The sequence below is a fragment of the Zophobas morio genome, unplaced genomic scaffold (genome assembly GCF_036711695.1).
Source record: "Zophobas morio isolate AGI-343-1 ecotype UQ-CSIRO unplaced genomic scaffold, CSIRO_AGI_Zmor_V1 ptg000008l, whole genome shotgun sequence".
In the NCBI taxonomy this organism is placed as follows: Eukaryota; Metazoa; Arthropoda; class Insecta; order Coleoptera; family Tenebrionidae; genus Zophobas; species Zophobas morio.
This window is the reverse complement of record NW_026972113.1, coordinates 1,355,589-1,380,394: the sequence shown is the minus strand read 5'-3', so window position 1 is coordinate 1,380,394 and position 24,806 is coordinate 1,355,589. Positions and strand designations below refer to the sequence as shown.

The 24,806-nt window shown below is 36.4% G+C and overlaps 6 protein-coding genes and 1 long non-coding RNA gene across 9 annotated transcripts in view; 2 read left to right on the top strand and 5 right to left on the bottom strand.

Moving 5' to 3' along the window:
• The window catches only part of LOC135124992 (ATP-dependent helicase brm), a 39,183-nt gene extending 30,551 nt beyond the window's left edge, over positions 1-8,632 (bottom strand). For both annotated transcript variants that reach the window (XM_064050246.1, XM_064050247.1), the window contains exons 1-4: positions 8,472-8,632; positions 3,864-4,538; positions 1,183-1,418; positions 968-1,127 (exon numbers count right to left, since the gene is read on the bottom strand). In XM_064050246.1, coding sequence (XP_063906316.1) covers positions 968-1,127; positions 1,183-1,418; positions 3,864-4,532 — 1,065 coding nt within the window. In that variant the 5' untranslated portion in view covers positions 4,533-4,538; positions 8,472-8,632. The remainder of the gene's footprint in view (positions 1-967; positions 1,128-1,182; positions 1,419-3,863; positions 4,539-8,471) is intronic.
• Positions 1,690-3,094, top strand: LOC135124997 (inositol monophosphatase 1-like). The gene is made up of 6 exons (XM_064050254.1): positions 1,690-1,945; positions 2,000-2,127; positions 2,174-2,436; positions 2,483-2,588; positions 2,646-2,797; positions 2,854-3,094. The coding sequence occupies exons 1-6, from the start codon at positions 1,880-1,882 to the stop codon at positions 3,000-3,002; spliced, it is 864 nt and encodes a 287-aa protein (XP_063906324.1). The 5' UTR covers positions 1,690-1,879; the 3' UTR covers positions 3,003-3,094.
• LOC135124996 (uncharacterized) lies at positions 8,106-9,835 on the top strand. Its single transcript, XM_064050253.1, has 4 exons — positions 8,106-8,337; positions 8,741-9,015; positions 9,144-9,590; positions 9,641-9,835. Exons 2-4 carry the CDS (start codon positions 8,743-8,745, stop codon positions 9,785-9,787), a joined length of 867 nt encoding a protein of 288 aa, XP_063906323.1. The 5' UTR covers positions 8,106-8,337; positions 8,741-8,742; the 3' UTR covers positions 9,788-9,835.
• Positions 9,775-11,249, bottom strand: LOC135124995 (kynurenine formamidase-like). 2 transcript variants are annotated; one of them, XM_064050251.1, is made up of 5 exons: positions 11,161-11,249; positions 10,745-11,111; positions 10,594-10,695; positions 10,329-10,548; positions 9,775-10,281 (listed from the first exon to the last, which is right to left on the bottom strand). In XM_064050251.1, exons 2-5 carry the CDS (start codon positions 10,851-10,853, stop codon positions 9,837-9,839), a joined length of 876 nt encoding a protein of 291 aa, XP_063906321.1. In that variant the 5' UTR covers positions 10,854-11,111; positions 11,161-11,249; the 3' UTR covers positions 9,775-9,836. The 2 variants fall into 2 exon arrangements, with proteins under 2 accessions (XP_063906321.1, XP_063906322.1); XM_064050252.1 differs by having other exon boundaries at positions 10,745-11,212.
• On the bottom strand, positions 10,957-11,980 carry LOC135125518 (2-acylglycerol O-acyltransferase 1-like). Its single transcript, XM_064051178.1, has 2 exons — positions 11,161-11,980; positions 10,957-11,111 (listed from the first exon to the last, which is right to left on the bottom strand). Exons 1-2 carry the CDS (start codon positions 11,978-11,980, stop codon positions 10,957-10,959), a joined length of 975 nt encoding a protein of 324 aa, XP_063907248.1.
• Positions 11,981-14,964: 2,984 nt separating this feature from the next.
• Positions 14,965-24,687, bottom strand: LOC135124989 (2-acylglycerol O-acyltransferase 2-like). The gene is made up of 4 exons (XM_064050244.1): positions 24,283-24,687; positions 15,688-16,060; positions 15,223-15,645; positions 14,965-15,167 (listed from the first exon to the last, which is right to left on the bottom strand). The coding sequence occupies exons 1-4, from the start codon at positions 24,685-24,687 to the stop codon at positions 15,013-15,015; spliced, it is 1,356 nt and encodes a 451-aa protein (XP_063906314.1). The 3' UTR covers positions 14,965-15,012.
• Positions 18,814-19,432, bottom strand: LOC135124736 (uncharacterized). The gene is made up of 2 exons (XR_010279824.1): positions 19,296-19,432; positions 18,814-19,242 (listed from the first exon to the last, which is right to left on the bottom strand). It is a non-coding gene; the product is annotated as an uncharacterized LOC135124736 (long non-coding RNA).
• Positions 24,688-24,806: the final 119 nt, after the last annotated feature.

The window sequence follows — 24,806 nt, the reverse complement described above, 5'->3', positions numbered from 1 at the left end:
ATGTCGGATTTATTTGACTGCACTTAGGGGCGAGGGAAGTTCTGTTGAAATAACCTTCGACTAATTTGTTACTTTTGGAATTAATTTTTCAATTTTGAATTTTCGCATTTTTCAAACATCAGCTATTTCGATATGTATCTTAATTTTTCGACTTCTCCACGTATCGATCTTTTGATGTTGTTTTTCAATTTTGAGATTTTTTGGATTTCGATTTCAAAATTTTTAGATTTTTCGACTTTGTTTTTTTTTTTCACTTGGTCGATTTTAAAAAAAATTTAAATCTTACATTTTTCAACATTTTCATCTATTCGATATTTTAATTTTTGAATTTTTTAAATTTTCAAAATTCTTGATTTTCTAATTATTCGGTTTTAACAATATTTTTATTTCTCCTTCAAAAACGAAACATCACATTTAAAAAAAAAAAAAGTCGCTAGGAGCCCCTAAGATTCTGTAAAATTCTTTCTCTTTGAAACGCAAAAATTGGTCTAAAATCATTTAGACAGATCTTCCCTCGGCTCTGAGGTAAAAATATATTATCAGCACATGCTTAACATCAATAATATACGGACGAATTATCTAAAAACGAATATTTTTAAAATTGAAGTTGTTTTCGCCAAAAATACCCAGTTACTTTGATTATTATTTTTAAATGTTTTTACACAAAATTAAAGCTTCATTTAAATTTAATTTAGTGACGTAAAAAAGTTAAAAGCGATAATTTTTCAACTATATGGCGTCCATGAAGTCTGGATCGTAAACAATCAGGCATAAAATATCCATTACAAAAAACAATGATGATAATAATAATATAAACACACTTGTTTTTAGTTGTTTAAAAGATATTACGTAGTACAATCTTTTCTGGTAACAAAATAATCTACTCTACGAAACAAACGACATGCATTGTCAGACTACTACGAACAGGTGGTCTCAAATGCTAATAGTCATACACTTCACGACTTACCGACTGAGCCTGTACCGGACCCCCCTGGGGCTGGAATGGACTCGACGGCGGCGTCGGGCACTGCGGAGCCCCATCGGGCCTTTTCCCTTGCACCGCATTGACCATCTGCTGACTCAGCGGCTGATTTCTAGCCAACAACCGATACGCCATGATTTGCGCCCTGCATTAAACACACTTAAGTAAAGTCGTTACTCAGCAAAATCCCTCAACCAAACCTCAACTGGTTCATCTGCAATGGGCTAAAAATCGTGTTGCTCCCATTGGTCCGAGCCCTCAGCGCCAGCAACTGCGAGTATCTGGGGTCTTCCTGCAACCCTTTCTCCTCCATGGAGTCTATAGCCCTCTGCAACGCATTCAAATTCTCCTGGCCTTGCGGTCCGGGTTGTCCCGGCTGGCCTGGACCAGGCGGGCCCGGAGGAGGTCCCTGCGGTCCGGGCGACGACGACGGGTTCTGGGGAAAAACCGTTCTTACATTTCCGGAATTTCCGGTGTTTAAGTGGAACATTACTGGACTCTTTCGTGACAGGTTGGGGAAACCATCGTCCAATTTACACGTGACGTGTTTGCATAGTCTGATTTAAATAATAACTTAATCGTGCGATAAAACATATTTTCGTCCTTCAGACTGTTTGTACAAGGAACAATTAATTTTACTTTCATTATCTAGCCCAAACAGAACTTTTGTTTGAGTAAAAAAAATATATATCTATGCAAATTGCGGTTTAGTGCACGAAAATCACAGTAGTTGAATCGTGGGTAATTCCATCTCCCATCCACCGGGCTTATAAATACAGGAGATCGAGAGCGCGTAAAAACTGAAAGTTATATAGTTGGGGTACTCAAGGCCTTTGATGGTTTTGTAGACTGTCGCTCATTTGTGACTTGAACATTGGAAAGATCGGTCGAAGCGAGATGGGTCACCAGGAAGTGCAAGAATATTTCGATTTCGTCCTACCTTTGGTGAAGGAATCGGGAAAGGTAAGTAATTTTTTGCAATTTTTGGAATAATCCTCACGCTTTGTTTAATTTTAGGTAATCCTCGAAGCCAACGACTACGAAATCGAAACCAAGGAAGAAATCTACGACATCGTCACCATCTACGACCGCAAAGTCGAAGACATACTCATCAAAGCAATCAAGACCAAATACCCCACCCACAAGTAAGACCCGTCAAAAATTTTTCTCCGTCTAAAAACCCCGTTTTAGATTCATAGGCGAGGAGGAATCTTCAGCCAAGAATTACATATCGGAGTTGACCGATGACCCAACGTGGATCATCGACCCCATCGATGGTACAGCGAATTTCGTGCGAAGTTTCCCGATCACGTGCATCTCAATCGGGCTTACCATCAAAAAGGAGCAAGTGATGGGCATAATTTACAACCCTTTCATGGAGGAATTGTACACGGCGATCAAGGGTCAAGGGGCGTTCCTGAACGGGAAGAGACTTCAAACCAGCAAACAGACAAGTAAGTAGTTTGAAACGACCCCCATAAACCTAAATCGGGTGTCTAGATATCCAGAAGTGTGTCCTCAACTATGAGTTGTCCCTCGCCAGGAATGACAAACTCCGGGAAATGTACCTGTACAGGTTTTCTCATTTGATATCGGCGATTATGGGGTGAGTTTTGGTATAATTTAGTAACCAGAAATACTAAATACGAAATAAAATTGACAGGATTCGTTCGATGGGTTCAGCTGCAATGGGTCTTTGTTACGTCGCCCGAGGGTCGATGGATGCCTACCAATGCGATGGGTTGTACCCATGGGATGCCGCTGCTGGGGTTCTAATAGTACGAGAAGCCGGTGGAGCGGTCAGTGATTCCACAGGTATTATGACCCCATTTTTTGTTTTTTCGGGACGACACAAATCATTTTGGTTTTAGCTGGGAAAGAGTTCGACCTCATGAACCCTAATTTCATAGCAGCGGCTTCAAAAAGACTTCTAGATCAGCTGTTAGCAGTCGAGAAGCAAGCCGATGACGAAAGATTAGCCGCCCTACTAGTTAAGAAGGCCAATGTTGGATGTAAATGAGAATGAGATAAAGTAATTAGTCACTATTATATTTAATGTATTGTTAAAAAAAAAAAACAAGTATTGCTTAATACATGATTATCTAGCAGAAACTAGGAAATTATTTCAGCATCACCGATTTTGCGGTAAATAAATGCAAAGAGTAACCTTGGAGTGGCACTGTCAAGGAGATTTAGCATTTTTAGAAATATTTCATTTTAGAATGTCTAACTACTAACAAATAAATTTAATGTAAATGTTATAAAATGATCAATTAGAGAGTAATTTGTTGTAAGGCGTGACAATTAAGTGATCAATTATTCATCAGTTGTGTGTAATTATAATTTAAATTACATGTATGTGTTGTTGTAGAAAAAACTTGTGTCAATTAGCATGAAAATTAGAATAGAAGATTTTATGACTTAAGCTCAACAAGACAACAATGACGCTTATTTTATTAATTTATAGCAGCACTAATCCTTATATACGCATGTAGAAAAAATGTTTCATGCAACGGTGCAGTCTTCAAATAAGATAAAATTTTGTACGAGCAACAAAGAAAGAAATTAAAATACTAGTGTAATAAAAATTACATTGTTAGAATCAGTAGCGAAGAAGAAATAAGTCGATCTACTATGAAATTTTCACAAGAAAAGCGCAATAATGTATCAACCCCAATTTTCCATATAAAAAGCACTCCTACTGGATTTTGTACAGATAGTTCAATATTGTGAGTCATCAGAATCTAACAACGAACTATCAGTCAGTAGCGCAACATGCACACTTCAGAAGGGGGTGGTTTTTAAAATTATTTTTCTTTAAATCGCAAATAATAACAAAGGGAAACAAATAAGAAATATTTGTGTTATACTTGACCCCTACCTGTCCTTGCTGCGGATGCGCCCCCATGGGCATCGGGTGCCCCGGGTAGGGCTGCCCTTGCTGCATGCTGTGCCCCGGGCCCATCCCGTGGGGCGGCGCCCCCGGCTGCATGCCCGGGTGTCCTTGCGGCGGCGGCGGCCCGCCGTGCGGCTGGTGCGGTGGCGGCGGTCCCCCGGGCTGCATCTGCATCGGTGGCCCGCCCGCGTGTCCTTGGGGCGGCGGCCCGCCCATGTGGTGTCCCTGCGGCGGCGGGTGCGGCTGGTGGTTGGGGTGGCCTTGCGGGCCGCCGGGGTGTCCCTGCGGCGGCGGAGCGTTGGGGTGGTTTTGCGGGGGTTGGTGCGGGCCGCCGGGCATGCCCGCGTGGGGCTGTGGGCCGTGAGGAGGCATGGAGTGGGGCTGAGGAGGCATGTGCGGGCCGGGGGCGTTCGGGTTCATGGGGTGTTGGTGGCCGGGATTGGGCTGCATGGGGACCATGTTAGGGTGGCCGGGGCCGGCGTTTGGCGGCATGGAATGTGGAGGCGGGCCGTTGACGTGGCCGCCCATGGGGGGAGGGGCTTGGTAAGGGCTGTGAGGGGACGGGGGCGGGGCGGGGCTTTGGATGGGCGGACCCATGGGACTGGGGGCTTGCGGGGGAGGCATGGGGCTGCTCTGGGGAGAGGGGCTGGCCATGTTGAGCTGAAAGTCAAAATTTAGGTTAATTTAGTCTTCAAATTTGTATAATAAATTCGCGTTATCTTATGACGTCGGGTAGAAAAGTCTACTTGTCAGGGAAGGATTTGTGTTATCTCCCTGTATGAGTGTAGTCGTAAAAAAAATCGGGCATCAATGGAAGAATAATACAAGACTTGAAGATAACTGAAGAATGTATGATGAGGTTATTAACAAGTAATTTAAAATAGATTTTTCAGAAAAAAACCAGTTTTAAATTAACAATATTAATGGTCGTGTTTAAAACGACAGTTCTTGGTAAATCTGAGTTCATTTATGAATCACTTCAGTGACAGGTTAAACGGAAATGTAATCGGACAATAATTTTAGAGTTGATTAAATCACAAAAATTTATAAATTTTAAAAGGGCAAAAAATAGTTATATAGTGGGTCTTCTGGTTCAGTTTCTGGCGTAAACTGGAATCAATATTTTGCCTTTTTTATTTTAATACGTGTAGACGTTTTTTCACACATGAAACCTAAAACATGTTTAAAATGGAAAATTTGTATAGCGAAATATCGATTTTGAAATTAGGCTCCGCCCCAAAATTGCAAAATCCATATTTTCTTGCAAAAATGTACCATTTTAACGATGCTTTGAGTTTCTTGTTGTGAAAAGAAACCAAAAAATATACAAAATATAAGCCCCGCCCACCCACCCCGTCTCAATTGTGATAAATGTTTTATTCATCGTGAGTTGAAGGGAGGAGGTTAATTGCAAAATCGTCATTTCTTTACAAAAAATTACCATATGAAATTCGTCACAATTGAGATTGGGGCGGGTGGGTGGGGCTTAATTTTTTTTTAATATTTATAGTTTTCTTTCGACAATAGGATAGTTAAACATGTTTTCAGTTTCATTTTGCCTTTTTTTTTTAATATGTGTAGACTTCGTTTCACAACATGAAACCCATGTTTTAAGTTTCTTGATGTGAAAAGTTTGCTACGGATATTAAGAAAAAACAAAGCAAAACATAAGCCCCGCCCACCCGCCCTATCTCAATTCGGATGATTTTTTTTTATTCGTCGTTAGCTGAGGTGCTGAACTTAATTGCAAAATCCTTATTTTTCTACGAGAAATTACCATATGAAACATATTCGTTTTCCAAAGAAAACTAATAAATGTATTTTTATTAAAAAAATAATAATAGTAATAATAAAAAAAGAAAACTAAAAGAGAAGTCCCATCCATCCATCTCGATCTCAATCGTGATGAATTTTTCATTCGTTGTCAGACCTAGGGGTGGAGCCTAGTTGCAAAATTCATATTTCCTTACAAACATTTACAAATTTAAACATATTCTGCGTTTCTATGAATAAAAAAAAACATCACAATAGAGATGGGGTGGGTGGGTGGGGTATATATTTTCCATTTGTTTCTTAATATACATAGCATTCTTTAAACGCGATACTCAAAAACTTATTTTTAATATCTTGTAAAGAAATAAGTATTTTGCAGTTAGGCTATGCCCCTTTGGTTCACGGCGAATTAAAAAAATCATCACAATCGAGATAGGGCGGGTGGGCGGGCTTCCATTTTGCCTTTTTGTTTTAGTATGTGTAGCCTTCTTTTCACAAGATGAAACCTAAAACATGTTTAAAATGGAAAATTTGTATAAGGAAATATCGATTTTGAAATTAGGCTCCGCCCCAAAATTGCAAAATCCATATTTTCTTGCAAAAATGTACCATTTTAACGATGCTTTGAGTTTCTTGTTGTGAAAAGAAACCAAAAAATATACAAAATATAAGCCCCGCCCACCCACCCCGTCTCAATTGTGATAAATGTTTTATTCATCGTGAGTTGAAGGGCGGAGGTTAATTGCAAAATCGTCATTTCTTTACAAAAAATTATCATATGAAATTCGTCACAATTGAGATTGGGGCGGGTGGGTAGGGTTTAATCTTTTTTTTTTAATATATATAGTTTTCTTTCGACAATAGGATAGTTAAACATGTTTTCAGTTTCATTTTGCCTTTTTTTTTTTAATATGTGTAGACTTCGTTTCACAACATGAAACCCATGTTTTAAGTTTCTTGATGTGAAAAGTTTGCTACGGATATTAAGAAAAAAGAAAGCAAAACATAAGCCCCACCAACCCGCCCTATCTCGATTCGGATGATTTTTTTTATTCGTCGTAAGCTGAGGGGCTGGGCTTAATTGCAAAATCCTTATTTTTCTACGGGAAATTACCATATGAAACATATTCTTTTTCCAAAGAAAACTAATAAATGTATTAATTAAAAATATTATAATAGTAATAATAAAAAAAGAAAACTAAAAGAGAAGTCCCACCCATCCATCTCGATCTCAATCGTGATGAATTTTTCATTCGTAGTCAGACCTAGGGGTGGAGCCTAGTTGCAAAATTCATATTTCCTTACAAACATTTACAAATTTAAACATATTCTGCGTTTCTAAGAATAAAAAAAATCATCACAATAGAGATGGGGTGGGTGGGTGGGGTATATATTTTCCATTTGTTTCTTAATATACATAGTATTCTTTAAACAACACGATACTCAAAAACTTATTTTTAATATCTTGTAAAGAAATAAGTATTTTGCAGTTAGGCTCTGCCCCTTTGGTTCACGGCGAATAAAAAAATCATCACAATCGAGATAGGGTGGGTGGGCGGGCTTCCATTTTGCCTTTTTGTTTTAGTATGTGTAGCCTTCTTTTCACAAGATGAAACTTAAAACATGTTTAAAATGGAAAATTTGTATAGGGAAATATCGATTTTGAAATAAGGCTCCGTCCCAAAATTGCAAAATCCATATTTCCTTGCAAAAATGTAGCATTTCAACTATGTTTTAAGTTTCTTGGTGTGAAAAGATGGCCACGTATATGAAGAAAAAAAAAGGCAAAATATAAGCCCGCCCACCCGCCCTATCTCGATTGTGATGATTTCTTTATTCTTCGTGAGTCACGGCGACGGAGCTTAATATATATAACTCTTGTCCCTTTAACAAAATTCTATGACTTTCTTTTGTTTTAATCGTTATACATATAAGTACATTTTAACTGATTATCGAATTAAAAACTATGAAATATACAAAAAATATACCAAAAAACAAATGGGCGAATAAATCGACTCAGTTCCTCAAAGTACACTTATTTGAAATAAAATTATGGTTTTTATAATAACAAATTTATGGATTTTTTCACGGGTGAAAAGTTATAGTGTATTTTGTGTTGCATAATTCTATGTTTTGTGGAAACACTTACCAAATTTTGTGTTTGAAATGATATTACATATTTTTAAGCAATAATTGACGAAATGACTTTCAATGACTTTACTTAAAAATCCCGTAAGTCTATACACAAATTATAAATAACGTGGATTATTTCAAAATTGGATTGAAAATATTTACAAACATCGACTTCCTTTCTTGAAAATTGGTTGGTTTTGTGATTTCGTTTGCAATATGCCAAACTAGCCATTTAAGACAATTTACAACTCGTGACGTCACAACTTATGACATAATAACCCCTTGCCACACAAATTTCCCCAGATGAAGTGAAATCGACCCGCCACTGGCAACAAATGTCATTTCGCTTTATATTTTTTTTTGGTATCAGAGCAATCTGGATCTTTTTTGTACCCCAAAAACATCTCATAAAAACCCAAGTCCCCCAAGCGCACGCCCCCACTGGCCCATTTCTTGTCATTTTAACCGCCGTTTCGCTGACGCCTCGAAGGTTACGCGTCCGTTCGACCTCAAACCGGTAGTGATTCGTTTAACCTCACTTCTGCGAAAACAAGTAAGTGTAAAATACCTTTAAAAACCCCCAACAACCAGTATCGACTTCACTTAGCAATTTTCACAATAACGTTCGTGAATTTTCTGAACAATGACCCCTTGGTAAACCCACATTTCCGGTCGCTTTGAACCCACCTTTAGTGAAATCACACTTCTGTCATCGACTGTTCACACTAATCACATAATTTAAGTCCATTCGTGCTTCCAAAGACCCAGACACTCATAGTTTTAATTAAAATACTAAAATCACTCTCGCCATTTTCGACCAACACAACTTGTGGCCGCATTCGCATCGTCCGTCTTTGTTTTTGAATGAGTTGGAGAGAGAGAGAGGAGGGGTGGAGTGTGTGACAGAACTGACAGAGGGCGCTGGGGACTAACGCGCGAAATTCGATTTGTTGCAGAAATGGACCAGTTTCCGTTCATGCACGAGTGTTTGAAGGAGTTTAATTACCCGAACATACATGGCATGGATGAGGAGGAGGTAGCTGATGTGTTTTCCAAAGTCAATCGACAGTTTTTGATTGGGTGGATATTGAAGCAAATCGATGACGATTACTGCGACATTGTTGAAATTGCAACCAAAGAAGAATTAGGGCACCTGATTTATTGTAGCGGGTTTTGCAGTACCTCAGAAAAGGATAAGTTCATGAATGGGGATTGTGAACCGTCAGAACAGGTAATGATTTATTTTTAATACTTGTGTGGCGTGGATAGGCAACCAACAATACAAGTGTGTTACCAATCGAATGCGTACAAATCCAAAACTGTGCAAAAACAAAATGCCTTATTTTGTTTTTGTTTTAGTTCGCCGTATTATATAAGATGTTCACGCATCTGAAACTAGTTTCCGAGGTCAAAAAATTTGATGAACCTCCTAGAACCGTTTCCCTTGAAGAAATAGAAGATGTTCTGAAATTTGACAACAATTTATTTCCAATGTATGGTCCAAAGAGAACCCTCACTCCTGAAGAACGAGCAAAAAAACTAGCAGATTATCGGAAAGAAATTGAGACTTTACAAAAGTCTCTCAACTCGGAAAACGGAGTTGAAAATGAGTTTGTACTTGATCCCACCCTGAATCACCAATTGGCATCAGTTATGGACAAGTTAGAGAAGAATTTTCCCGAGTTTACAAAAAAAAATTTAGAAGTAATGAAAAACACGGAGTCTGTGGATACCGAGAAGAGTTTAGTCAGTGAATTTGAGGAAACACTTAAGACGTTTAGTCAACAGATTGAAACAGCGCTGGAGGTAAAGTGTGGTTTGTATTATTTTGACAATGTTTAACGTTTTGATTTCAGTTTATTAAAAGCATGAACGTGGTGATGAATTTTAAAGCAGATTATATGAAGGTGGAACATGAACAGAACAAAAGTATCGCTATGATGAGTGAATTGGTCGAGTTGTGTGAAGAAGTCGCCGCTTTAAAGCAAGAACACAATGTTTAGATATTTGTAAATTTTTGTATTTTCGTATAATTAAATGTTACCTATCTATTCACTTGTTTTTTATTAAGTCAAGTATTGACTTCGTTAGTTGAAAATTTTCACTGTACAGTAGCTCAACGATATCAAAATGGTCTACTTTTGGTACAACGATCGCAGATGAATTCACACCTGCGTGTTCTAACTTGTCGTGAAACTCTTTTGATTGCTTTCTAAACTCTGGACTATCATTTTCAGCAGATACAACACACATTGTTGAAGAAATTTCACCAACGAGACTTTGTTTAAGAGGGCTTAGTGCTACTGCGTCAGTTTTACTTAAATTTAAGGCACCATTAATCGAAGTTTCTGGTATTAGTTCTAAATTATAAACTCCAGCTATCAGAATTACTGTTTTGATAAAATTTCTCTCTTCGTTGCTTAAATTTTTAGCAATATTTGTGTACAGTGCTGCCACTAAGTGCGAACCTGCTGAATACCCCACCAGATGTACACCCCTGCAACAATACAATGATATTTTTATTGATACAACGTTTTGTCATACTTAGATTTGTTTTCTTTAGCATACTCCAAGCATTTTTTTGTGGCGACTTCAATTTCTTTGACAATTTCCGGTAAAGACACTTTTGGGCAAAGTTCGTAGCCTACAAAAATCGACTTTATGCCATTTTTGTACAAGGGTGTGGCTAGGAAATGGTAAGTGTCACGCTTCAAGGATTCTTCTTGCCAATAACCTCCATGGACAAAGACAAAAATTGGAGCATCTGCAACTGGGGGTTATTAACTTACTGGAATTGTATTTCACCTACCGTTGTCTAAGTCAGTGCCAAAAATGTCGATTTTCTCTTTTTCCAAAGGTCCGTAGCTGAGGTTTAACATAGAAGGTATAGTTTGTCTGGTTTTGTCACTTTCTGTAAGACAAAAGTAAATTGGGTACGAATTTTGGTACTATGGACTTACCTGTTTGGGCGAACTGTACGTGTTTTTCGACGATGGTGTCCGGTGGGTACCTTTGAGACCATCTGCTGGGTAAATATAGTTTTTCTAGAGAGTCCAGTGAGGTTTGCATTATTCTTGTTTGTTGGTAACAAGTTTACAGCGCAATTTAACGTGACCGAGTGAAAGTAGGTTAGTCAAAGAGGGGTCACCGAAACATGTACGTATTTATTAAATTATTCTAATAACAAAACTTCCTGTGGATTTTCCAAAAACTCGTTTTTGTATTTTTCAAAAAGTCGTACCAGTCCATCAACGAACTTCTCATGCACCAAATCAATTTCCTCACCAGTCGGATTTTCTCGTTTTTCAACTTCAATTGGGGTACCCACTAAATCAGAGTCGTGAGTTTGCAAACCCAGTACTAAAATACAACTTACAAACAGTCTTCAACGGTCGCCTCAGTGGTGTTATACCGAAAGTCGTCTCAGTGACCCCTCTTCCATAAAACAACGCCGGCGCAAACCCGAACCATTTCTTAACAAACTCCTGCACCCGTCGTACTTTCGCATGATGTACCTGTCTAAAAATTTCGTTTTCCCCGAATGTGATAACCGGTACTAGCGAGGTACCATTTTGTAGTGCTACCTTAACGAAACCTTTGCGACTTTTGACGAAAAATTTATACTCTTTTCGACCAGCGTTGAAAGTTTCTGAGGCACCCCCTGCGCTAAGAAGAACGATTTGGCCACCTCCTGGTCTACGTAAGACGTAACTGATGGATTTGGCTGAACACGACACAAATCCCAAAGCTAGAGCGAGTTCTCTGAAGAAGGGGTTGTAAAAAAATATTCGGAGGACTGCTATATGAACCTTGAAATTGGGGTACAAATGTCGAAATTCGCTGTAGTAGCTGGATATGTTGTGGAAGAGGCCTGTGGGTATGATTCCATGAGGGAAGCAAGCGAAGAGATAGTTTTGTTGTGGGTTTAGTGTTATTTCTGGTGTGATTAGGTTAGCAGGGAAATAATTTTTGTAGTACCACCATGATTTCAAGCTTTGGAACCATTGATTGGAACGTCCTCCGGTTTCTGGAGTTTTGCGGTCATGGTAGCACCAGAGGAGGTAGAGTACTCCTAGCCACCAAAAACGTGTTGTTAGTAATAATAAGTAGAGCGTCCAACCAATTGGGGTAGCACCAACGAGGAGTAAAAACCATACGGAGGTTGCTAAAGTTTGGAGTTGTCGTTCATAAATCATCTAAAAATTAGAAGTATTTTAAAGATTTTTAAATTGGCAGTTTTACTTTTTAGATTAATCTTTATTGTGTGGTTTCTGCTTGGTGGTACTACTTTGTTGTAAAGCTGTTATTAGAAGAATGTGTTATTTGTATCCACGAAGGCTATGCGTATATGATTATCGTTAAACATTGTTTCAAGTACAAGAAAGTACCATTAAGTATCTTGAACAACACTCAAATTGATGTTTACGCAGCCAAGGAAAAATACAATATCTTGAATTTGATTGACTTCAAGTTCATAATAGTGTTGTTTTTAATTTTATATAATTTTGGTATTATATGAAGAATATCATGTAGATGGTAAAACACTAACCAAAATTTTTCTTATCATCCCTACCAATAATGTGATGACGTCACTTAATTGCTCAGATAAGACTTATTTTGACAAACGCCATAGCTTCAGCAGTTTTTTCAATTGTTTTCAAAAATTAAACACGAAGAATCTCCAAGATTTTTTGAAATTCCTTCAAAATCCTTTTAAACTCTTAAAAAACAGCAACTGTACCTAAATTTTTTTCAAATTTTTAAAAAAATCAAACACTAGGGCGACATTTTTCGAAAACAAAAAAAACTTAAACCCCTAAGACTCCTTCAAATTCTTTCAAAAATAGAATATAAGGTGCCTCAAAATTCTTTTAAACTCTAAAAAAAAATACACCAGAAAAACCCAAGATCTTTCCTTTTTTTTTTTCAGAAACTATACATGAAAGATCTCCAAGATGCTTCCATAAAGATAACGCCAGAGGCCTCTAAGATTCTTCAAAGTTCTTAAAAAGTTCTTAAAAAGAAATTCCAGAAGTTTCCAAAATTCATTTAAACTCTCAAAAATAAAACACCGTAGGTCTCAACACCCTCTTAAACTCTCTAAATAAACAGCAAGTTTTCGTAATTTTTTCGAAAATCAAACACCAGTAATTCTAAGAATCTTTTACTTTTTTTCAAAAAAAAAACACCTGAAACCCCCAAGAATCATTCGGATTCTTTCAAAAATAAAACACCAAGATTTTTTCAAGTTCAAGACTCTTAAACTTTTCCAAAAAATTCGCCAGTGCACTCAAGATTTTTTCAAAAACTAAACATGAAAAACATTAAAGATACTTTTAGAAACATAACACTAGATGGCTTCAAGGTTCTTAAACTCTTGCAAAATAAGACACAAACAACTCCAAGATTATTTCCAATTCTTTAAAAAATGAAACACGAGGAGCCCCAAGATTCGTTCAAATTCTATGAAAAATAGAATACTAAGGTCCTCAACATTCTTTTAAACAAAAAAAAAACACACTAAGGAGGTCCAAAATGTTTTCAGTAAATCAGAGAAATTAAAAACTCCAAGAAAAGCAAGAAACAAAATCTGAAAAACTCGATAAATCCAATAATTCCAATAACTCAAAAAAATCGAAATTATCTCCAAAAACCAAAAAACGGAAAACAAATAAAACAAAAAAAATCCAAAAAAATAAAAAATCTCAAGAATCCAAAGAATCCAAAGTGTCAAAAAATCGAAAATATCTACAAAAATTTAAAAGACCCAGAAGCCAAAGAATTTAAAAAATACAAACAACATAAAAAAATCCAAGAATCTCAAAAATTCAAGAAATCGAATAATATTAAAAAATCGAAAAATTTGAAAATATCCCAAAAATCCAAAAAATCAGAAAATGAAAAAAAAAACAAAAATTAAAATTATCAAAAAATCTATAAAGTCCCAAAGATCCGAAAGATCCGAACGATTTGAAAAATTGGAAAATTTGAAAGGTCCAAAAAAATCCAAAGAATCCAATAATCCAAGAAATCCAAAAAATTCAAGAAGTTAAAAAAAAACGAAAAATTAAAGAATTAAAAAAATTAAAAAATCCAAGAAAACTAAGAAACTCAAAAAATTAAAAAAAATTAATAATTTCAAATTCCAACAATTCAGAAAATCTCAAATATCCCAAAAACCAGAAAATAAATAAAACGAAAAAATAAAAATTATCCAAAAAGTAAAACAAAAGTAAAAAAGCTGAAAGATCCAAAAATGCAAAAGATCGAAATATCTAGAGGATCCAAAAGATTCAAAGATCCAAAAAATCCCAAGAATACAAAGAATCCGAAAAATCCGAGAAATCCGAAGAAATCGAAAAAATAAAAAAAAAACTTGAGAAATCCAATAATTCCAAAATTCCAAAAAATTGAATATATCCCAAAAATCCAAACATTCCAAAAAATAAAAAATCTAAAAAATATACCAGAAACCCAAGAAACATAAACCCAATTTGAAATATATAAAATACTGTGGATCTACTTTTGTAGCTAATCAGTACATTAATATCTTTTTTATGGTTAGAGAGGTAGACAGAGAGAAAAGATGAGAAGATAATACCTACTTAAAAGAGTTAGAGTGAGAAAAAAATAGGTAAGCACATGATAAGAGAATTATGAAATATATACAGGTAATAAAAAGAGAGAAGAAAAAAGGAAGAATCACTGGCAAAAAAAGCTATTCCAGCATTTTTGAGTTGAGTTTTTACTTTACCGAATTTTGTATTCCCAAAATTTTCTGGGAAAATGGATTTAATGAATAAAATAAATTGACACATTCATTAATTTTTTGAGACACCCTGTATAAGCAAATCTAAAAAGTATTAATGCAATGATAAATCCCAAGTAAAAACTCATCATACTTTGCACTTTTCGGGTAGATTTAGGAATTTAACTCGTTACTATGGAAATTTGCAATTTAACACCTTCAAATTTCATAAGTTTTCTCCCCCTATTTTCCCAGAGGATACGTAATTTGCCAAAATCAGTCTTATCCTAACAACTACAAGGCCCGCCCACCCGCCCTCTAGTATTTGTCAGGATGAGTGATTTTGCTCCTATTAAGTTCGGTGGAAGCAGCTGTCGACCATTTTTTTTCTCGTTTTGAGAACTTGCTTTTTATTCACATTTAGTTTGACACAAAATATTTAAACAAATAAACAACATTTACATTTAAACTGTGGGTGAGTTATTCTAACAATAACACCTCCTGTGGATTTTCCAAAAACTCGTTTTTGTGCGTTTCGAAAAGTCGTACCAATTCTTCAACGAATTTTTGATGCACCAAATCAATTTCTTCATTGGTTGGATTTTCTCTTTTCTCAACTTCTATTGGCTTACCTACTACACAACAGCTCACTTAAGTTTGCAGATTTATCTAGAAATAGAGACAACTTACCAACAGTTTTCAAAGGCCGCCTCAGCGGTACCGTTCCGAAAGAATTCTCAGTCAATCCTCTTCCATAAAACAACGCAGGCACAAACCCAAACCGTTTGTTCACAAACTCCTGCACCCGTCGTACTTTATCATTTTGAAACTGTCTAAAGAGCCCATTTTCGCCAAACGTGATAACCGGTACTACCGCGGCACCGTTTCTTAGCGCCATCTTGACGAAGCCTTTCCGTCGTTTTACAAAAAATTTATACTGTTCGTGACCAGCGTTGAAGGTTTCTGTGGCACCTCCTGGGTTAAGAAGAACGATTTGCCCACCTTCTGGTCTACTTAACAGGTAAGTGATGGACTTGGCAGAACATGATACTAATCCCACAGCTAGTCCAATGTCTCTTAAGAACGGAATATAAAAAAGCCAGTGTAGAATTGCTATGTGAACCTTGAAGTTGGGGTACAAGTGTTGAAACTCACTTGGACGGGCTGAGATGTTGTGGAAGGGACCTATGGGTATGATTCCATGGGGAAAGTATGAGAAGAGATAATTTCGTCGTGGGTTTAGTGTTAATTCTGGTTTGACTAGCTTTGCGGGGAAATAGTCTTTGTAGTACCACCAACATTTCAAGCTTAGGATCCAGTCGTTAGAACGTCCTCCGGTTTCTGGGGTTGCGCGATCATGGTATAACCAGAAAGAATAAAGTATTGCTAGCCACCAAAAGCGTGTTGTTAGTAGATAGAGGTAGAGGGTCCAACCGATTGGTGCGGCGAAGACAAGGATGGTAAAACATACCGAGGTTGATAATGTTTGAAGTTGTCGTTCAGATAGAGTTAGGAGTTTATAAATCATCTAAAAATTACAATTTTAACAGTTTGTTTAAACGAGTATTTTCAACATTTCCAAACTATGCTTGTTTGGGTGTTGCTTACTTGCAACTGTACTTATTTTTAGTTTTGTCGACGATAAGGAAGTGAATTATTTAAATAAATTACTGCTTTAATAAAAAGTGGTTATCAGAAGGATGAATTTATTGTATCTACGGGCATTAATAATAAATATTATAAGACAAAATGTAAGACAAATGTAAGATTAACAAAAATCATCACAATTGATATATATTTTGCCCCTCTTGTCTTAATATACAATGCTATATTTTCATAACAAGAAACTTAAAACATGTTTAAAATGGTAAATTCTTGTAGACAAATATGGATCTTGCAGTTAAGCCCCGCCCCTCGATCTGACGATGAATGAAAATTCATCACAACTGAGAATTGAGATCGGGGCGGGTATGGGTGGGGCTTAATATTTGGCTTTATTTTTTTTCTTAATAGACATAGTATTCTTTGAACAACACGATACTCAAAAACAAGTTTTTAATTTCTGGCAGAGAAATAAAGATTTTGCAGTTAAGCTCCGTGCTCTTGGCGCATGACGAATAAAGAAATCATCACAATTGAGATAGGGTGGGTGGGCGGGGCTACATTTTGCCTATTTTCTTAGTATGTGTAGACCTATTTCGACAATAAGAAACTTAAAACATGTCTAAAATAGTAATTTTTTGTAGTAATCAACTTAAATCCGCCACTTTTCTTCTACTAGTGACGTAGTAGAAGCAAGAATAAGGAGTGGAAGCGAGGTCCATCTATTCTATTTTTTGGTCCATCAAAGGTTCAAGACAATAAAATTATTATACTCCCAAAAATTGAGTCACTTTTGGAATATTTAACACATCGGTGATTAATAAACAGATTGATCAATTCACTTCCAAGGATGCTAAGAAGAACCAGAAGAAAAATGTGAAACTGGAGTATACATCTGAACGTAAAGCAACAAAAGGGAGAGTACTCACCTAGACACTTTTAGACGAAGAAGATTTATTTACGGTGCTAATTCTTCGTAGTCGCTAGCTGAACTGTATTATTTGGTTGCCTTATCAACGTTTTCATTATCCAGGTAGACAATTCATTAGTGTACGTACGTAAATTTATGACTGACTGCCCGTAAATATGCACTGTTTGATGACGTTTTATTCAAAGTGGTTTGAAAATTTTAAAGAATATGGTATTTTGTACCTATTCTATTTCTAAATTGGTTTACGACAAATTTTTTCCCTATAAAAGATAACAGAATTGCTTTTAAAATTTTCATTACTTCTTGGTCATGACGTTTATTATCACAAACAAGTAGAATTAGAGTAATCACTGGAATGAAGAGGGGGTGGGTGGGCGGGGCTACTGATTGCTTCTAAAATGGAAAATTCATCACCGTTGAGATCGAGACGGATGGGTGGGGCTTCTCTTTTGGTTTTCTTTTTTAATTAATACATTTAATTTTCTTTGTATATCACGATTACTTAACTGCAAAATACTTATTGCCTTACACGAAATTAAAAATATGCTTTAGAGTGTCGTGTTGTTCAAAAAATACCATGTATATTAAGAAAAAACACAAAATATAAACCCCGCCCACCCGCCCCATCTCGATTGTGATGATTTTTTTAATTCGTAGAAACTTAAAATACGTTTAAAATGGTAAACTTTTGTAACGAAATACGGAATTTCAAATTAGGCTCCGCCTCTAGGTCTGCCAACAAATGAAAACTTTATTATTATTTACATCAGGGCGGGTATGGGTGGGGCTTAATCTTTGGTTTTAATTTTTCCTTAATATACATAGTATTCTTTGAATGACACGATACTCAAGCAAATGTCTTATATGGTAATTTCTTATAGAGAAATAATAAGAATTTTGCATTTAAATACTAAAAAAAATCTCAACGATTAAAAGAAATCATCACAATTGAGATAGGGTGGGTGGGTGGGGCTTATATTTTGCTCCTCTTGTCTTAATATACAATGCCATATTTTCATAACAAGAAACTTAAAACATATTTAAAATGGTAAATTCTTGTGGACAAATATGTATCTTGCAGTTAAGCCCCGCCCTTCGATCTGACGACGAATAAACAAAATCATCACAATTGAGATAGGGCGGGTGGGCGGGGCTACATTTTGTCTTTTTTGCTTAGTATGTGCAGACTTATTTCGACAACAAGAAACTTAAAACATGTCTAAAATAGTAATTTTTTGTAGTACTCAACTTAAATCCTTCACTTTTCTTCTACAAGTGACATGGTAGACGCAAGAACAAGGGGTGAAAAGGAGGTATATCTACCCTATTTGTTGTTCCACCAAGGATTCAAGACAATTATTGTACTCCCAAACTGTTTACCCATGAGTTTAGTTGTTTTATCTTTATTTTGTGTCTATAACTTGTAATTGAGTCACTTTTGGAAAGGATTTAACACATTGGTGATTAATAAACAGATTGATCAGTTCACTTCCAAGGATGATAAGAAGAACCAGAAGAAGAATGTGAAATTGTGTATACATCTGAACGTAAAGCAACAAAAGGAAGAGTACTCACCTAGAAAACTAAGCCTTTTAGACCAAGAAGATTTATTTACAGTGCTAATTCTTCGTAGTCGCTAGCTGAACTGTATTATTTGGTTGCCTTATCGACCTTTTCATTATCCAAGCAGAGAATTCATTAGTTTAAGTACGTAAATGTATAACTGTCTGATAGTAAAACATGTAGTGTTTGTTTACGTTTTATTCATATATATTTGAAAATTTTAAAGAATATGGTATTATGAAATATTATTATTATACATATAAGATAACAGCGTTGCTTTTAAAATTTTCATTACTTCCAGGTCATAACGGTTATTAGCATAAACAAGCAGAATTACAGCCCTACTTTAACATTTCTTTACAGTTGTTCAAGGTTAAGTACTAGTACCAACTGTTCAAATGAACTAAACTATACTGTACTATACTATAAAATTTTAAATTACAATTAAACTGTGTGTGAGTTATTTTAACAACAACGCTTCCTGCGGATTTTCCAAAAACTCGTTTTTATATGTTTCAAAAGTCGTACCAATCCTTCGACGAACTTCTGATGCACCAAATCAATTTCTTCACTGGTCGGATTTTCTTTTTTTTCGACTTCTATTGGCGTTCCCACTAAATCAGAGTCATTAGTTTGTAAATTTATCACGTTCTGAAAGTCAACTTACAAACAGTCTTCAACGGTCGCCTCAACGGTACCATTCCGAATGAATTCTCAGTGAACCCTCTTCCATAAAACAACGTAGGCACAAATCCAACCTATTTCTTCACAAAGTTCTCACCCGTAGTACCGTCTCATTTTGAAACTGTCTATAAATCTTATTTTCATTGAACGTGATAACCGGTACCAACGTAGTACCATTTCTCAAAGCCACCTTAACGAAACCTTTTCGATTCTTAACGACAAATTTATACTGTTTGTGACCAACATTGAAGGTTTCTGAAGCACCTCCTGGGCTTAACACCACGATTTGGCCACCTTCGGGTTTGCTTAAGAGGTAATCAAGCGATTTGGCTGAGCACGAGATTAATCCCAGAGCTAGTCCCAACTCCCTCACGAAGGGAGTGTATGAAAGAATATGTAGAACTGCTATGTGAACCTTGAAAGAAGGGTACAGTTGTCGAAATTCGCTTGCATGGCTCAATATGTTGTTATAGGAACCCGAGGGGAATAATCCATGAGGGAAACACGCGAAGAGATAATTTCGTCGTGGGTTTAGTGGTAGTTCTGGATTGATTAGCGTAGCCGGGAAATAATCCTTAAAGTACGAGAAAGTTCTCCAGCTTTGGGTCCAATGGTTGGAGCGTCCTCCGGTTTCTGGGGTTTTTCGGTCATGGTACAACCAGAAGGAATAAAGTACTGCTAGCCACCAGAAACGTGTTATTAGTAGGAAAAAGTAGAGTATGATGCCGATTGGGCTACCAAAGGCCATGGTAAGTGTAAGCCACAGTGAGGCTGACACTGTTTGGAGTTGCCGTTCGGAGAGTGAGGGAAGCTCACAATTCATCCTAAATGAAAAAGCATTTCAATTATGTATCTTATACCTTCGGTAAAAGGAATGTAGTTTGGTACCAATTTTATGCCACGTACTTCTTAGTTATCTTCCATGACGATGGAGGTCATTCAGACCATTTGCTGGACAAACCTAGGATAGTTTCTATAGGTCAAAGTTACATGATACACAACACACCAAGCAAAATTTGCTAACATTATAAAACTTCAGTATTCAAACGAAGAAGAGAAAACAAGAAGAAAAAACTGGGTGAAAGTTGTTTCGACAGAACTTCCCTCGCGCCGAAAGTACAATGAAACATATCCAGCATTTCCGAGTTGAGTTTTTACTTTACACAATTCGTAGTACCTGTTAAGATAAGATTGATTTTGACTGAAATATGTAAATGACTGAACAATATTAAGAGTAATCACTGGAACGAAGAGGGGGTGGGTGGGCGGGGCTACTGCTTGCTTACAAAATGGAAAAATCATCACCGTTGAGATCGAGACGGATGGGTGGGGCTTCTCTTTCGGTTTTCTTTTTTAATTAATACATTTAATTTTCTTTGCATATCACGACTACTTAAGAATATATTTCACATGGTATTTTCTCGTACAATAAAAAAAATCATCAGAATTGAGACAGGGCGGGTGGGCGGGGCTTACATTTTGCTTTTTTTTAATACATAGAGCCATTTTTTCATAACAAGAAACTTAAAACATGGTTGAAGTGGTTTTGTAAGGAAAAATGGATTTTGCAGTTATGGGGAGGAGCCTAATTGCAATATCGATGTTTCGTTATACAAAATTTCCATTTTAAACATGTTTTAAGTTTCTTGTTGTAGAAAGAAGGCTACACATATTAAAACAAAAAGGCAAAATGTTTGCCCGCCCACCCACCCTATCGCAATTGTGATGATCTTTTTTATTCACCGTTAACCAAGGGAGCGGAGCTTAACTGCAAAATACTTATTGCCTTACACGAAATTAAAGATATGTTTTTGAGTGTCGTGTTGTTCAAAAAAATACCATGTATATTAAGAAAAAACACAAAATATAAACCCCGCCCACCCGCCCCATCTCGATTGTGATGATTTTTTTTAATTCGTAGAAACTTAAAACACGTTTAAAATGGTAAACTTTTGTAACGAAATACGAAATTTGGAATTAAGGCTCCGCCTCTAGGATTGCCAACAAATGAAAACTTTATTATTATTTACATCAGGGCGGGTATGGGTGGGGCTTAATCTTTGGTTTTAATTTTTCCTTAATATACATAGTATTCTTTGAATGACACGATACTCAAGCAAATGTCTTATTTAGTAATTTCTTATAGAGAAATAATAAGAATTTTGAATTTAAATACAAAAAAAAATCTCAACGATTAAAAGAAATCATCACAATTGAGATAGGGTGGGTGGGTGGGGCTTATATTTTGCCCCTCTTGTCTTAATATACAATGCCATATTTTCATGACAAGAAACTTAAAACATGTTTAAAATGGTAAATTCTTGTAGACAAATATGTATCTTGCAATTAAGCCCAGCCCCTCGATCCGACGACGAATAAACAAAATCATCACAATTGAGATAGGGCGGGTGGGCGGGGCAACGTTTTGTCTTTTTTGCTTAGTATGTGCAGATTTATTTCGACAACAAGAAACTTAAAACATGTCTAAAATAGTAATTTTTTGTAGTACTCAACTTAAATCCTTCACTTTTCTTCTACAAGTGACATGGTAGACGCAAGAACAAGGGGTGAAAAGGAGGTCTATCTACCCTATTTGTTGTTCCATCAAGGTTTCAAGCCAATTATTGTACTCCCAAAATGTTTACCCATGAGTTTAGTTGTTTTATCTCTATTTTGTATCTATAACTTGTAATTGAGTCACTTTTGGAAAGGATTTAATAGATGGGTGATTTGTAAACAGATTGATCAATTCATTCCAAAGATGATAAGAAGAACCAGAAGAAAATGTAAAATTGGAGTATACATCTGAACGTAAAGCAACCGAAAGAAGAGTACTCACCTAGAAAACTAAGACTTTTAGACGAAGAAGATTTATTTACAGTGCTAATTCTTCGTAGTCGCTAGCTGAACTGTATTATTTGGTTGCTTTATCAACCTTTTCTTTATCCAGGTAGAGAATTCATTAGTGTAAGTACGTAAATTTATATCTGTCTGATAGTAAAACATGTACTGTTTGTTTACGTTTTATTCATAGTTGAATTTGAAAATTTTAAAGAATATAGTATTATTAAATATTATTGTACATATAAGATAACAGCGTTGCTTTTAAAATTTTCATTACTTTCAGGTTATAACGTTTATTATCATAAACAAGCAGAATTACGGCCCTACTTTAACATTTCTTTCAGTTGTTCAAGGTTAAGTAGTACCAACTATTTAAATGAACTATACTATACTATAAAACTTTAAATTACAATTAAACTGTGGGTGAATTATTCTAACAACAACCCTTCCTGCGGATTTTCCAAAAACTCGTTTTTATATGTTTCAAAGAGTCGTACCAACCCATCGACGAACTTCTAATGCACCAAATCAATTTCTTGACTGGTCGGATTTTCTCTTTTTTCGACTTCTATTGGTGTTCCCACTAAATCAGAGTCACGAGTTTGTAATTTTATGACGTTCTGAAATACAACTTACAAACAGTCTTCAACGGTCGCCTCAGCGGTACCATTCCGAATGAATTCTCAGTGAACCCTCTTCCATAAAACAACGGAGCTAGAGAGTGGGGGAAGTACACAAGCCATCCTAAATGTACTACTTGTTCAGAAAAGATTGATTTTCGTGAATGACTGAACAATTTTAAGAGTAATCACTGGAATGAAGAGGGGGTGGGTGGGTACTTTTGAAAATGATCTGTCTAATAAATATCGGGACGGCAGACTGATGGACCGATAGACAGACTATCTCTTCGTATTCTAGGGGTCATGAAAGGTCGAGAAAACGTGAAAGTAGAACAGTAAAAGCAAACACATTTTTACTTATCTATGTATGAAAGCGAGACTTCAACAAGAGGTCAGTTAGAATATGGTCCAAAATTGTTGGACATGCTCAACTAGAATTTTAAGTTGAGTCCAAGTCTGGACTTTTTCAAGTAAGAATATTTATTTTGAGTCGTGGTCACTACCTGAATGGTATGTTTTTGTGTTACTTTATCAATCATTGTATTTTCTAAGTCGATAATTTGTTAGTCTAAGTATAGGTTATTTTATAACTGTGAGGTAATAAAACCTGCACTTTTTGTTGTCTTTTTATGCAAACGGTTTTGAAAATTTTGCCCAAGTTGTTATCTACTTTTAATAAATTCTCATTTTGTTTCCATACTATTTTAAAACAAAAACCTTTCTAGGTAAGAGGCGTTTATTATCATAAACAAGTAAAATTACAACTCTTTTAATAAATGTACCGCTAGGGAGAGTTGTTGAAAATTAAGTACCAACTATTCAATCGAACTAAAAGCAACAACAAACCTTTTAAATTATAATTAAACTTAACTGAATTATTCTAACAACAACGGTTGTGGATTTTCCAAAAACTCGTTTTTATATCTTTCAAAGAGTCGTACCAGTTCATCGACGAACTTCTCATGTACCGAATCGATCTCTTCCATGGTCGGATTTTCTCTTTTTTCGACTTCTATAGGCGTACCCACTAAATCACAGTCAGGATTTTGCAAATTTACCCACACAAAACAACTTACAGACAGTCTTCAAGGGTCGTCTAAATGGTACCGTTCCGCACGAGTTCTCCGTGAACCCTCGTCCATAAAACAACGCAGGCACAAACCCAAACCTTTTCTTCACAAACTCCTGCACCCGTCGAATTTTCTCGTTTTGAACCTGTCGGAAAAGCGTATTTTCTCCGAATGTGATAACCGGTACTAACGTGGTACCGTGCCGTAACGCCATCTTGACGAACCCTTTTCGATTTTTAACGACAAATTTATATTGTTTGTTACCAGCGTTGAAGGTTTCTGAAGCACCTCCAGGGATTAAGAGTACGACTTGGCCACCTGGTTTGCTTAAAATGTAATTGAGTGATTTGACTGAACACGAAACGAAGCCTATAGCCAGTGATAATTCTCTCAAGAATGGGTTATAAAAGAACATGTGTAAAACTGCTACGCAAACCTTGAAATTGGGGTACAGGTGTCGAAATTCACTGTGATAGCCCAGTATGTTGTTGTAGGTACCCACGGGGATGATTCCATGAGGGAAGCATGCGAAGAGGTAGTTCCGTTTGGGGTTTAGTGTTAATTCTGGGTTGATTAGATGTGAGGGGAAATAGTCTTTGAGGTACAACCAGCATTTGAAGCTTCGGACCCAGTCGATGAGACGTCCTCCGGTTTCAGGGGTTTTGCGGTCGTAGTACCACCAGAAAGAGTAGAGTACTGCTAGCCACCAAAAGCGTGTTGTTAGTAGATAGAGGTAGAGGGTCCAGCCGATTGGTGTGGCAAAGGCCACGAGAAAAAAACAGAACGAGATCGACAATGTTTGGAGTTGTCGTTCTGAGAGTACTGGAAGTACACAAGGCATCTAAAAATAACAAGTTAATTTGATGTTTTTTCGAACGAAGTAGTACTTTTTAGGTGGAATTTAGTGTGTCACGAATCGGGCCTACTTTTTACACTGTTTATAACCGCACGTGTTGGTGG